General features: G+C 41.4%; 1 protein-coding gene across 1 annotated transcript in view; it reads right to left on the bottom strand.

The window, feature by feature from the left end:
• CLUL1 (clusterin like 1) overlaps window positions 1-7,925 on the bottom strand; it is a 32,704-nt gene extending 24,779 nt beyond the window's left edge. Inside the window, exons 1-3 of the mRNA XM_055236795.2 lie at window positions 7,803-7,925; window positions 2,938-3,056; window positions 1,679-1,827 (exon numbers count right to left, since the gene is read on the bottom strand). Of these exons, the coding sequence (XP_055092770.2) occupies window positions 1,679-1,827; window positions 2,938-3,043 (255 nt within the window). The 5' untranslated portion in view covers window positions 3,044-3,056; window positions 7,803-7,925. The remainder of the gene's footprint in view (window positions 1-1,678; window positions 1,828-2,937; window positions 3,057-7,802) is intronic.
• Window positions 7,926-14,450: the final 6,525 nt, after the last annotated feature.

Below are 14,450 nucleotides of genomic sequence, written 5' to 3'. Positions count from 1 at the left end.
TTTGTTATATGTATTTTACAACTTAACATTTTTCAAAAAATAAAAATAAATTTAAAAAGTAATTTAGTCTCAACATTAAAATTGAAAATATTTTCCAAATTATTTTTGTTACAGTTTTAATTTCCTCTTTGATTTAAGGGTAATGTTTGAAGATAAACTTTTTTTAAAAAAAAAGCATTGTTTTGAGTGTGATGTTAATTATTAATGTCATTCAACTGCAAGCTATTCAATGTCTATAATTTAGAAATTTACTGAACTTTATACTGTAGCATACAAACAATTTTTTACATCTTCCAAAGACATTTGAATATAATATGTATTCTCCATTGATAAAATATGTAGTTCAAATATGTAGTTCAAGCTATAGCTATTAAATAAAGCTATTTGAATTTTAAAAAGTGATTAGGCTGATGCATTATTGGATATACATGGTACTCTCTTGGGATGCATATGTCAGATATCGTATGTGCCCAACTGTGTGTGATGACCTTGGGAAAGAGGGGATCCTCTACATTCCAGAAGAATCGACTATAGTCCCTTGCTCTATTCACATGCAGCCAATTGTAATGAGTTGCCATGTAAGAGAACTCAGGTAGACTGATGGATTTTATTATCTAGTTTTAACTAAACTAATCTTCACTAAAGACAGGAGGCTTAACAAGATTCTTGAAAAGAAAAAAAACTTGGCAGATTTTTAAAAATGAATAATTTAAGCTCAAGTGGACCAAAAGCAAATGGCAGAGCTGACACTTGATCATTATGAGCTCTTTATTGGCCATGTGACAAAGGAAAACTATGGTGATCTAATTAGATCTGGCAAGTCGGCTAAAAGTTTCAAAATATCTAGAAGATTATTTGAAATATGGACTTATATCCACACTTGCTAATGATGAATCTCACCTTAAATACATATTGTGCCTTGAGATATTAATGGTAGCAATTCATGTATCTAATTTGTAAGTAAATTAATATGTATATATTTAGGAGTGAGTGCTAACAGATTTTTTAGTCATAGGAATGAGAGACCAAAAAATTCTGGGCCAGGCACGGTGGCCCATGCCTGTAATTCCAGCACTTTGGGAGGGTTAGGCCAGAGGATCTCTTGAGCCCCGGAGTTCGGGACCAGCCCGGCCAGCATAGTGAAACCCCATCTCTTCTAAAAATACAAAAATTAGCCAGGCATGGTGGCAGGAGCCTGTAATCCCAGCTGCTAGGGAGGCTGAGACAGGAAATTGCCTGAACCCAGGAGGCGGAGGTTGCAGTGAGCTGGAATCAACTCCAGCCTGGGTGATAGAGTAAGACTCTGTCTCAAAAACAAAAACAAACAAACAAAAAACCAACTCTGGAGACCACTGATCTAGTAAAAAAAAATTCTTCAAATACTTTTACTCAATATCTTAACTCAGAAGAGACCAAGAATAATCTATTTTTGAGAAAGCAGCACTTAAACAGAGATGAATCCCCCAGATTCCGGGATGGAGTCTTGCAGAAGCCTATCCTACATGAAATATGTTCTTCAAGGAAATATGAAGCTTCCCTCAAACTTTTCCTCTAATAAAAGCAGCTATCCATAAAATTTATTATTAAGGAAAATAAGTAATTCGTCAATCGCACTAACAAGTGCAATATTTCCAGTCCAGATCTGTGTAAGAACAGACATTATTTTCAATGACTGTACCTGCTTTTCTTCTCTGCATTTCTTCAGGGTGCTCATTAAATTGATGTGTTCTTTCTTTTTTCTTTCCATCATGATTTTCATTTGCTTCATACCAATCAAAGCCTTCTTCACCTCTTCATCTGCATCTATCTCCCCCACCTCAGAAAAACCTAAAAGACACGTGGCAATTTTTTCTTTGAGATCTGATCAGATTGCAAAAACACTGAGTTCACCAACCTTTCATGTCTTCTAAGGAGAGGCTTAATTGTTCTTTTATAGGCTCATATTCTGAAAGCAGATCATAATGAATTAGCTGTCAGCTGCCACATGGACCCAGCTGCCACACGGACCATACCTTCTGTTCCTTACTTGTGAGCTCCTAGACAAGTAGAGTTCACTGAGCCTCATTCTTGTCATCTTGCTCAGGCCCTGTTTTCATTCATCCATTTTTTTCTTTCATTTAAGACTCAAGTGTGTTTATATTAGAGAAAATTTTGCATTTTCTTCACAATTTATAGTAAGTGCCCAGCTGGGGACCTCAAACACAGTCAGCAATTTCTCTTTCTCTCAGCTTCAGTTACCTAATAAGGAGGCATGAGACCTAGAAAGTATCCCATGTAATACAAGCTTCCTTAGTAACCTAATGGACATGTCTTATACACCTTTAATAAGCCCTTAGTAAGTTTAAAATTCGTTGTCATTCCCTGTTCAAAATAGCTAATGTGGCCTACTAAGGAGCTTATTCTTGACTCGGATTTTAATTACAGACCCTAAATCAGCTACATTTTAGCTAATTTGTTCTTCTAAATATTAAGTACCCAAAGCATATATCACCAAGCAAAAGTTGCAAGTTAATGGCCACAGAACAACCAGATTCAATGTAATTATAGCCCATTCTTTCACTAGTTTAAGAATAATTGCACAGATTACTCTAATGGTTTAAATTTTTCAAATGCTAGAAAAGTATTTCACTGTTCATTAGAGCTGTGCTGAGATGACACCAACCATCTGGATGATACAAAAAAATGCAGTGAAAAAATTGGCAAGTTGTATCTACATGATACAAACATCTGGAAATGTGAACGCCTGCAGAGCCGTGATTGGAATTTTCTATTTTTACCCAGATGTTTGGCGTCATGATGACTTGGTTTAAGTGCCTTGAGAACGTTTCACCGTGAAAACAGCGAATATGGTTATCTCTCAACTGCGCCTCACTATAAATACCAGCAGGACAACCAACATGCAAACAGGACACAGCACAGATAAGAAACCAAACATACTCTTCAGGTTTTCGCTGACAGCAGTTTTGTCCTTCCAAGTGGGTGCACAGTGACCGTCTTTCAACCATAGCAGATACACAATAAACACCAAGAGTGGCGGCTTCATGTTCCCGCTGTTACTGCAAAGGAAAAATAAACCCGCATCAAATGCCTTCCATTTGGTTAGTTTCTGTTGGCATCAGTTGAAAACACCTGGGGCTCCAAAGCATTTTTCTGTCAATTTTTCCTTATGACTTTAGACAACTTATGCTAATGTGCCTGACACATAAGGAAGCTTGAAATGTAAGTTAAAAAAACAAACAAATTCTAGTCCCTATTTGGTTTAAATTCTTCATGACAGTTAAAAAAGCCCGCCATGTGAAGTACTTGAAACTCAATGCAATGGAGAGGATAGATCACATCCTCTCAGAGTCCAAGCTTCATTTTGTAAACATCTTGAAACACAGAATGGATTCGAATCTGTTAGAGGGATTTTTTTTCCCTCCAAAAGTCTTTTTTTTTTTTTTTTTTTTTTTTTTGAGATGGAGTTTTGCTCTTTTTGCCCAGGCTGGAATGCAAGTGCGATGGCGTGATCTCGGCTCACCGCAACCTCCACCTCCCAGGTTCAAGCGATTCTCCTGCCTCAGCCTTCCCAAGTAGCTGGGATTATAGGCATGCGCCACCAAGCCTGGTTAATTTTGTATTTTTAGTAGAGATGGAGTTTCTCCGTGTGGGTCAGGCTGGTCTCGAACTACTGACCTCAGGTGATCCACCCACCTCGGCCTCCCAAAGTGCTGGGATTACAGGCATGAGCCACCACACCCAGCATTTCCCTCCAAAATTCTATGTTCTCAAGTGAGTTTTACCTACGTGGTTCGCTATGTTTTTTTAAGAAAGCAAAACCAACCGCACACATTTTTCTCATACTCCTTATAAAACCCATTATGCTATGTGAATAGTGCAGGGTTAAAATTTTTTCTTCTCAGTTAATGAATTTCCCTTTGAGTTTAATTTGATACACATTAGTTACAAATATTCTAAATACAGAGGTTAAAACTTTACTAAGAAAAGTTAAATAAGTTAGAATAGCCGTATGCTTTAATAAAGTTAAAACTATAAAATAAGCTAGATTATTTTAACTCCCACAAAGGGGATATTTATCTGCTTTACGTATATTTACTATTTTAAAAAGAAAACAACCACAGAAACCTCTGTTATTTGATCAACATTTGGAGTGTCTTTTTAATACAATCATAAACTAGCAACTGTACTACTAATTATATAGTTATCACATTTTACATACATCATTTCAACTAACTCTTCTTCTATCATTACTCTATTTACAAAACAAAACTTATTAATATAGTATATTTACCACTAACTTTGCAATATCTCCCCAGTGAAGTTGCCACCAGCTTCTGGAAGGACCTTCGTTTTTCTCTGCTTTAATTTCCATCCGTGTCAGGGATTTAGCTGTGTCCTATCAATTTGATGACACAGTGTTTAATCCTATTAACCCAACATTTTGAGATTTACAACTATGATCTAAAATTTGGTACTGTTTAAAAGAAAACACTAGAGGGCAGGCTGTATACACAATCGGGAACAGTGACCTTGGGCTACCTTCCTTTATACAAATGTGTTCTGATAGGACTCATTAAAACCTTAAAAATATTTTTTAAATTTTCAATTTAAAATATGTAGTTTCCTATGTAAGCAAAATAAGTCTCTTAGATTGGAAATACTATAAGCCACAATGTGAAAGTGAGTAAACTCTTAGATAAAACAGTTTAAGAAGTGTATTTACACAGTCATGTGGCATTTTTGTTGTTTGTTTGTTTGTTTTCTCGTTTGGCATTTTTTAACTATTAGTATATGAAGCGACATAACGAAATAAAGTGATAAAGCCTAGCACATACACAATGCAATAGATGAGTATTTTAGGCCCACCGTAATTTGCTACTTGATTAGCTGAACTGAAAATGTAGCCCTTAATGATTCGTTTAAAAACAACTTAGACAGCTGTTAGTCATGATAGCCAGCTCTGGAATCTACACGATGGGTCTCTCTGACAACTGAAATCTCAAGATCACCCTGGGCCCTGTTTGCAAGTTTTGAGAGACTAGCCAATCCATCCTTACTATGTACTCAGCACTTGTCTAAGTAGGTCAGACCTTGACAATTCTGAACTGGGCCACCTGCCTTTTAGGCCCCCTATGACGTTGGTCCTGGTCTCTGAGCAACACGCAGTCTGGAGTTTATCTTTGCTCTGCCTGGGCACAGAGAGTGACACACATTCAAGGCCCAGCCACACCCCATATCAGCTGCCTTGATTACCCACTAATTCCCTCTTTTAGCTGGAAACCTCTTAGCTCTGTTGGAAAACAGATCAGCTCATAGCAAAACTCGAACTATTATTATTTTAAACAGCCTAATGTAATTTATGAGCAACTACAATCCACACCTATAAACAGATGTGTCCTATCCTGAAAGATGCATGGTTGGCCAATGGAAGAGGCAGCACTTTGGGTATTTTTCTCAGAAAGAGCAGAGCAGAGTCCTGGAAAAGTTGGTCATAGGAAATTGCCCAGCTCTACCCTGACTCTGTGCACTGTTGCTCATTAGTTTACTACTGTCCAAGTTTGGGCCCGTTTGACGTCAAGGCTGGCATCTGCATGTTCTTTTTCAACAGACCCAAATTTTGTTGAAAACGGAACCAGTTTTTAGGAAGTCTAGTGGCTTACTTCCTAGTAGCAGGTTTTTTTCTTTAATCCATGTTCCTCCTTTAAGAGCGATTTCTCAGAACAGAACTTTATTGCTAACTGATACTAATTACTTTGAAAATATCTGGAAGCTTCCAAAAAGGCTCTTCCTCTAATTACTTCATCTGTTTTCACAGCTGCCATTTTTGTTCTTAAGATTAAGCAATACCTCATGTGAATCCGCTCACTTTCATAATTATGACATCATTATGCTCAAGATTTAAGGGGATTACAAAATATTACAGATAGCTGCTTGATAATTAAGGAGATTTAGAAGCAAAGTCATCTTAATTAAGAAAGATGGCAAGAGGATGCATGTGGCATCAACTGGAAAATAGAGGAATCAGGTGGATTTCAAAATGTCAGGTTTATTGTTGCTAAGTTCAGGCTTGGACAGAGCGTCTTAGATGCATGGCCATAATGGTCTTGCTAATATGTCACCCTTGAGTTAGACTTGCCCATCCTGCTGCTGGCATAGCCAGACAACCTCTGGGCTTCCAACTGGGACATCTGGCCGTGAGCAGACTAGGAAGCCTGTATACTACTCAGGCTGTGTCTTATATAGAACCAGCTCCAGGATATAATGACAGTGGTCCCTGCAGTTATGTAACCTAAGAGGGCATGTGTCCTGTAGACACCAGCTAGGATTTGCTGTCTTGCACCAGTAAGGTCTCAAAAAGATGGAAAGAGGGCAAATCTCTAACGAGTTCTCCTCAACTGAGATCCACAGACTAAGAACATGAATCAAATAACACTCTGCTTTGCAGGGTGAGAAATGGGAGGGTGAGAGGCCAGGGGTGTTAGCCTGGTAGAAGTCCTTCCACAGTCACAAGAGGCAGTCTTCCTCCTCTGGCCCACTGAAAAAAAGTTGAGGAGAATATGCATAAGAGAAGTAAAACAAAAGATAAAGTATAAAAATCTAAATAGATTATCCGTAGAATATAATAGCAGCTGTCATCAGACTTATCCTTCCTTCCCTTCCTGTCTTCTTTTTCCTTCCTCTCTTCCTTCCTTCCTTCCTTCCTTCCTTCCTTCCTCCCTTCCTCCCTTCCTTCCTTCCTCCCTTCCTTCCTTCCCTCCCTCCATTCCCTCCCTCCCTTCCTTCCTTTCTCCCTTCCTTCTTTCCTTATGTCCATTTATTCAGCCGTTCATTTAATAAACTTAAAGAAGATGATTCACAATAATAAGCAAAATTTTAGAAGCGGAGTGTAAATCCTAAATTAAAAATTTCCCCCTTTGCAGGCAAAGGTTGGTTAACTCACTTGCTGGAAAGGACCGATGGACATAAAGATCACTGACTTAAGAGGTCAAGTTTCATCAACTTCCTTGCCACACGATTGTCTCATGGTCGACCTCATCATCCTCTCATAAAAAATGCGATTATTGGAAGAAATATTTCCAACTGTTACTCCCAGCTCTGAAGTTCTGTGATTATTATTCACATATTCCCACCAAGCTTCCACATAGCTGGAATGTACGAAATGATTTGATGTGACCTGTAAAATGAAGAATTACAGCTACTTTATCTCGCTTAGAGATTGCTGAGCAGGTCAAATTAGTTATTATAAATGAAAATGTTTTATTGAGCCACACAGAGTGCAATGTCATTGGAAGGTAGACCAATAACCTTTTAAAAAAATTCAGACTAGGCCAGGCACAGTGGCTCAGGCCTGTAATCCCAGCATTTTGGGAGGCTGAGGTGGACAGATCACTTCAGTCAGGAGTTTGAGACCAGCCTGGTCAACATGGTGAAACCCCATCTCTGCTAAAAATACAAAAATTAGCTGGGGGTGGTGGCAGGTACCTGTAATCCTGGCTACTCGGGAGGCTGAGACAGGAGGATTGCTTAAACCCAGGAGGCAGAGGCTTCTGTGAGCTGAGATCGCATCACTGCACTCCAGCCTGGTCAACAGAGCGAGACTCTGTCTCAAAAAAAAAAAAAAAAAGTTCAGACTAAACTAAAATTATTGCCTGGCATGGCGGCTCACGCCTGTAATCCCAGCACTTTGGGAGGCCGAGGCAGGCGGATCACTTGGGTCAGGAATTCGAGACCAGCCTGGCCAACATGGTGAAACTCCATCTTTACTAAAAATACAAAAATTAGCTGGGTGTGGTGGCACGCACCTGTAATCCCAGCTACTTGGGAGGCTGAGGCAGGAGAATCACTTGAACCTGGGAGGTGGAGGTTGCAGTGAGCTGAGATCGCAGCAGTGCACTCCAGCCTGGGCAACAAGAGCAAGACTCCGTCTCAAAAAAATAAATAAAATAAAATAAAATAAAATAATTGTTTTAGCTTCATGTAAAATAAGTAGCAAAAGTAGGCATTGAATCTAGACTTCAAACCCTTTCATGAAAAAGATCTAGTTTGAATACAAAATGAGAAAATTATATTCCACTTAACCTTCATCATGAAGCCAGAATTTATCTGTTTAGACCAGTACTACACAAATTTAATTATTGATTAGGATGTATATAAATATCAAGTACATTTAAAATTTCCATTTTACCCAGAATAGTGCTTCTCTTGCTTCCAGCAAGTTCAATCCTTGGAATAGTTTATTCAGCAAATGTATCAGGCACTCATTACATTCTGCACTGGGGATAGAGTGGTCTCTGCATTGTAGGTGCTCATGCTGCGTTTCAAAGGGAGGGAATTGGACAATACACAGATAAATATAGAAGACAGAATGTATAAAAGCATGACAACTGTTACAAAGAAAATTAAATGGGAATAATGGGATAGCGAGTAACTTAGAAGGGGAGGGGCTACTTGAGGATAGGTGGCCAAGGCCTCTTTGAGGAGGAGACTTCTAATACAATCCCTGAAAGTAGAACCAGCTTCACGATTTTCAGGGCCCAGTGCAAAATGAAAATACGGACCCCGTGTTCAAAGAGTATTAAGAATTTCAAGATGGCAACAATAGATCCAAACCAAGTACAGATCCCTTCTGAGCGAGAGGTGCACATGGCACATGTGTGAAGCCGGCTGGCCTGAAAGACAAGGAGCACGCCCCTTCTGAGATCTGAGAGCAAGTGCAGGAGGAGTGGGAACAAACGTGGGAACAAACTAGGCCAAGTGTGGCAGAGTACAGTGAGAGAAGAAGTGTGATATTAGCTGCAGATCAGAAACATGCATATCCTATAAGTAGGGCAGGGTAAGAAGTCGGAAATACATATATTTTTTGAAGTAAGACTGGATAATTGTGGAGGATTTCCCAAAGGGCAACGATAATGTGCTGGTTTTAAAAGGCCACTGTTGCTGTCCTGAGAAGAATGGACTATGGGAAAGTAAGGTAGAAGGGAAGCCAGTTAGGAAGCTGTTCTAATCACCAGGAAAGAGATAATGGTGGCTCTTTGGAGAGTGAGAAGTGGTGAGATTTGGGACTTATTTTGGAGATGGGACTGCACTGTGAGGTGAGGGGAAGTGCAGAATCAAGGGCGGCTGCTGGATTCTTGACTTGAGGTTTGGATGGGGGATGCCATTTTCTGAGATGGGAAAGGCCGGGGCAGAGTGTAGTGGGGGCCATTGGCTGGCACTGGCCTTGGCTCATGCTCCAGGAACCCCCTACCCAGTCCACCAGGGTCTAACTCTCACTACCAATAAGAATTTTTGTTGCTAAAGTCATCAAGAAGCCAATGATGATCAAATCCACTGGTGACTCACTATCCTCTTTCTTACTTATTGTCCTTGTGGAATTGGATGAGCAACTGATTTCAAAGCATCTCTTTTTGTGTAAATGATGCCATTAGCTCTTGGTCCTCCTCTTACCTCTCCAACTTCTTTTATTTGTAGCAGGATGTGGTTACCTCTCCCCTAATTTTTAAATTTATTAAAAAATATTTTTTTTCCCTAGAAACAGGGTCTTGATATGTTGCCCGGGCTAGAGTGCAGTGGCTATTCACAGGTGTAATCACAGCACTCTGTAGTCTCAAACTCCTGGGCTCAGGTGATCCTCCCGCCTCAGCCTCCTGAGTAGCTGGGATGACATGCTGGAGCCACCATGCCTGAGCCCTCCTAATCCTTTTATTTCTACCCCTTTCTCACTGGCAAAACAGGATGGGTTCTTCATCCTGTCAATCTTCTTTATCTTATCCATTCCAATCCGCCACAGAAAGAGAGTCCTTAAGGATAATAATGAAGCCCAATTATGCTATGAGAGGCAATCTGTACTGGTAAAGAAAAAAAAAAAAGGGAGAGTAGGGGGAGGGTTATCTTGTAGGTGCTCCATTCTTTTTTTTTTTTTTTTTTTGAGACAGAGTCTCGCTTTGTCGCCCAGGCTGGAGTGCAGTGGCGCAGTCTCGGCTCACTGCAAGCTCCGCCTCCCGGGTTCACGCCATTCTCCTGCCTCAGCCTCTTCGAGTAGCTGGGACTACAGGCGCCCGCCACCACGCCCGGCTAATTTTTTGTATTTTTTAGTAGAGACGGGGTTTCACCGTGGTCTCGATCTCCTGACCTCGTGATCCGCCCGCCTCGGCCTCCCAAAGTGCTGGGATTACAAGCGTGAGCCACCGCGCCCGGCCTAGGTGCTCCATTCTGAAAGACGCAAAGGTGCAGGCGAGCTATAATAGGTGGCACAGGGCTCTCCCTGTGCTGGGCTGAGCCAGGGCCCCAGGGGGAAGGGGAGTAGGAAAGGAAAGTGTGAGGGAGACCAGGATGAAGGGAGCAAGGAGCATGGGAAGTGGACTTGGGACCGGCCAGAAGGTGATCTGAGAGGAGCAGCCAAGACATAGGACAGGAGCCTCAGAATTCCAGGCAAATTTTTGATTAGCTGCTGGTAAGAGTGGGCTGGGTTTTTATGCCCACCCAACCCATGTTGGCTCCAGCAGCCAGGTTATGCATTCATCTCTTTTTTTAATGTTTAATTTTTATTTTTTTAGAGGCAAGTTCTCACCATATTTCCCAGGCTGGTCTCGAACTCCTGGACTCAAGGGATCCTCCCACCTAGGCCTCTCAAGGTGTGGGGATTACAGGCATGAGCCACCTCCCCCAGCCTTGGATTCATCTCTGTTATGGTATTTGCTGAGTATCTACTACGTACTATGTGTCAGGCTCTGGTGTCAGACACATGACACCTGCTCAGGCTCATTCCTGACCCTTCTTTCCTCTGTCCTCCATCAGATGTTTCTCTTCCCTGGGGCTTTGTCCTGGGTACTCTTATTTCTACTGCCTGGAACTCTCTTTCGATGAAGTTACCCAGAACCACAGACGGGCAAAGGCAACCTTCTACTGGCTGTCTCTCTGTCAGCACAGCCCTCAGGGATTTCAGTTTCAACAATTCCTAACCCAGCTTTTTCCCCTCAAGCTCGCCCTGCCATATCTCCCTGTCACCAGATCCAGACATTTGGGAATCGTCCCAGACTTCTCTCTCTCCTTCAATCCAGTGGCCAACCCAAGCAGACCACCAGATGTATTGCATCTGGGCCCGTGCATTATAAAGGCCCACATGAGTCAATAGCCTTCGAAGTGCTGCGTTTTATTTCTGAGTAAGCTAAAGCAAATAGAAATCGGTAGACTAAACAAGCAAAATCATACATAATTAAAAATCAAGTTTTTCTTTAAATTCTGGCCACATTATTATGACCCTGGCAAATGTGTTTTAATTTGGTTCTTGATCTGCATGACAGCAGGATGGGTAAAATACCATAAGTATTTGATGATAACATAGAGGAATGAATCGTTCTATCCATTGTATAGTAACATTTAAGTCTCATCCTCTAATCCATAATTGGCTAAGTTGTTCCAAGTCCAAATTAATTAAGGAAATATAAACAGGAGCATATATATAGTATCAGAATATCTCACTTGTTTTGTTAAGTTTGTCCCGAGCAAATCGGATTTTCTTTTCAGCTTGAACATACTTAATGCAAAATCCAAAATCCAAAATGCTCCAAAATCTAACCTTTTTTTTTTTCTGAGACAGTCTTGCTTTGTCACCCAGGCTGGAGTGCAGTGGAGTGATCTCTGCTCTCTGCAATCACTGCCTCCCAGCTTCAAGAGATCCTCCTGCCTCGGCCTCCAGAGTAGCTGGGATTACAAGCATGCACCAACACGCCAGGCTAACTTTTTTATTTTTAGTAGAGACAGGGTTTCACCATGTTAGCCAGGCTGGTTTCAAACTCCTGACCTCAAATGACCCACCTGCCTTGGCCTCCTAAAGTGCTGGGATTGCAGACATGAGCCACTGTGCCTGGCCAATCTAAACTTTTTAAGCACAGGGAGACAAGTGGAAAATTCCACACTTAACCTCATGTGATGGGGTCGCAGTCAAAATGCAGGCACATAATACACAATTTATTCAGTGTCCCCAAGGGAAAAAAAGGACCCTCCCAGCTCCTTTCTGCTGCAAAATAACTTTTCTGAGCATGCCAGATATATATGTCATATTTTTTACTAAGTGCTTACGTGTGAATAAGTGTAAGCAAATGATTGCTTATCAGTAGCATATAAATTCGGAATCAGGAATGAAAGACAACTACAGACTGTCCTTGTGGGTGACTGAGACAGGGACACCTTGCTTCCTGATGGTTTAATGTATACAAACTTTGTTTTATGTGGAAAATTATTAAAAATATTGTGTAAATTTACCTTCAGGCTAGTGTATAAGGTGTATATGAAACATAAATGAATTTTGTGTTTAGACGTAGGTTCTATCCCCAAGATATCTCGTGTATATGCAAATATTTCAAAATCTCAAAACATCCAGAACCTGAAACACTTTGGTGTCACGCATATAAGATAAGGAATACTCAGCCTATATATGGGAAAAAGAATCCTTATGTGCTGAATCTGTGGATTATTGGAAGATAAAGACAATAGATTTAGATTATTATAATGATATTATAATGGTGAAGTAAATTATATGCATATCATATAAGTAGATCAACAGGCCTTATGAAAACTCTTTGGTTATTGCCAGATTTTTATCTAAAAGGCAGTGAGAGACCCAGGCCAAAGGAGACAGATTGTCTGCCATGCTTGAAAAAACTTGACTTATTATTTGTTTGTTTGTTTGTTTAGAGACAGAGTCTCACTCTGTTACCCAGGCTGGAGTGTAGTGGTGAGATCATGGTTCACTGCAGCCTCGACCTCCTGGCCTCAAGTGATCGTCCCACCACAGCCTCCCAAAGCACTGAGACTACAGGCATGAGCCACTGCACCTGGCGGACAAAGCTTTAATATTGAACCACTTGTTCGCCAAAATGTCACAGAAGTTGTTTGTTTGTTTGTTTTAATCAAAATTGTGAATTAATATGGCTTTTCTTACAGTAGATGAAACTGAATAATTTTTAAAATTATGTACCTGCATTAAAAAACAAAACAAACACCTCCCTGATCACCAAGATCAGATAATACCTAGGGGATTTTTTGGCCTGTCCATTTGTCAGGGTCCTGGAATAAAACATAATTATTCTCACTTGGGTAAGGGGAGGAAACAATGATTCTGGAGCTCAGTGAGAGCTAGAGCTGGGACCATGGTTGCCTCGTGGGAGCCGTAGCCTTCAAGGGGAACCCAGGAAACCAGCAGACTGAGACCTGGTGATGCCAGCTTAGGGTCAACCTCCCAAAGGCACAGAGCAAGACAGAGAAGTGAGAGCACGGGCAGCCACAAATAGAGCACCCAGCACAGCCTCACTCTGCTTTAGTCTGGCACACATCTGACGGTTCCCTGATGGTCACTAATGCTTTTTAGGTGGAGGGACTGCAGTTCATCATTCTGCACTGTGCAACTGACAACTGCTCAGATACGTACAAAACTTTGAGGACTATATACAGCTGTTGACTTTTCTTTTTCACCCTAGATCCTAATTAATTACTATAAAGAGGCAATTGGGTGAAGTGTACAAATGGAACAAAAGAAGTTTTAGAGCCAGGGGTGGCAGTGTGTGCCTGTAATGTCATCCCAGCTACTCAAGGAGGCTGAGGTGGGAGGATCGCTTAACGCCAGGACTGGAGACCAGCCTGGGCAATATAGCAAGAGCCCAATCTCTTGAAAATTTTTTAAAAGACTGGGCACAGTAGTTCACTCCTATAATCCCAGCACTTTGGGATGCCAATGTGGGAGCATCACTGGAGCCCAGGAGTTCGAGACCAGCCTGGACACCAGGGTGAGACCCCATCTCTACAAAAAAATTTTAAAAAATTAGCTGGGTGGTGGCGTGCACCTGTAGTACCAGCTAATCAGGAGGCTAAGGTGGGAGGATCACTCGGACCCAGGAGATCAAGGCTGCAGTGAATCGTGATTGCACCACCACACTCCAGCCTGGGCAACAGAGCTAGACCTTATCTAAAACAAAATTATAAAATAAAACAGGCTGGGCATAGTGGCTCATGCCTGTAATCCCAGCACTTTGGGAGGCCGCGCCAGGTGGATCACTTGAGGTCAGGAGATCAAGACCTGCCTGGCCAATATGGTGAAACCATGTCTCTACTAAAAATACAAAAATTAGCCAGACGTAGGTGGTGCAAGCCTGTAATCCCAGCTAGTAGGGAGGCTGAGGTAGGAGAAGCACTTGAATCTGGGAGGCAGAGGTTGTAGTGAGCTGAGATCGTGTCACTGCACTCTGGCCTGGGTGACAGAGCTAGACTCTGTCTCTAAATAAATAAATAAATAAAATATAGATGGGCATAGCAGTGCATACCTGTAGTCCCAGGTCCTCATGGGGCTGAGGTGGGAGGATCACTGGAACCCAGGAATTTGAGACTTCAGTGAGCTATGAACATGCCACTGAACTCCAGCCTGGCAATGGAGAGGGATGCAACTCTAAAGAAAA

The sequence above is a fragment of the Symphalangus syndactylus genome, chromosome 1 (assembly GCF_028878055.3).
Source record: "Symphalangus syndactylus isolate Jambi chromosome 1, NHGRI_mSymSyn1-v2.1_pri, whole genome shotgun sequence".
In the NCBI taxonomy this organism is placed as follows: Eukaryota; Metazoa; Chordata; class Mammalia; order Primates; family Hylobatidae; genus Symphalangus; species Symphalangus syndactylus.
This window is presented reverse-complemented; position numbering and strand designations above follow the sequence as displayed.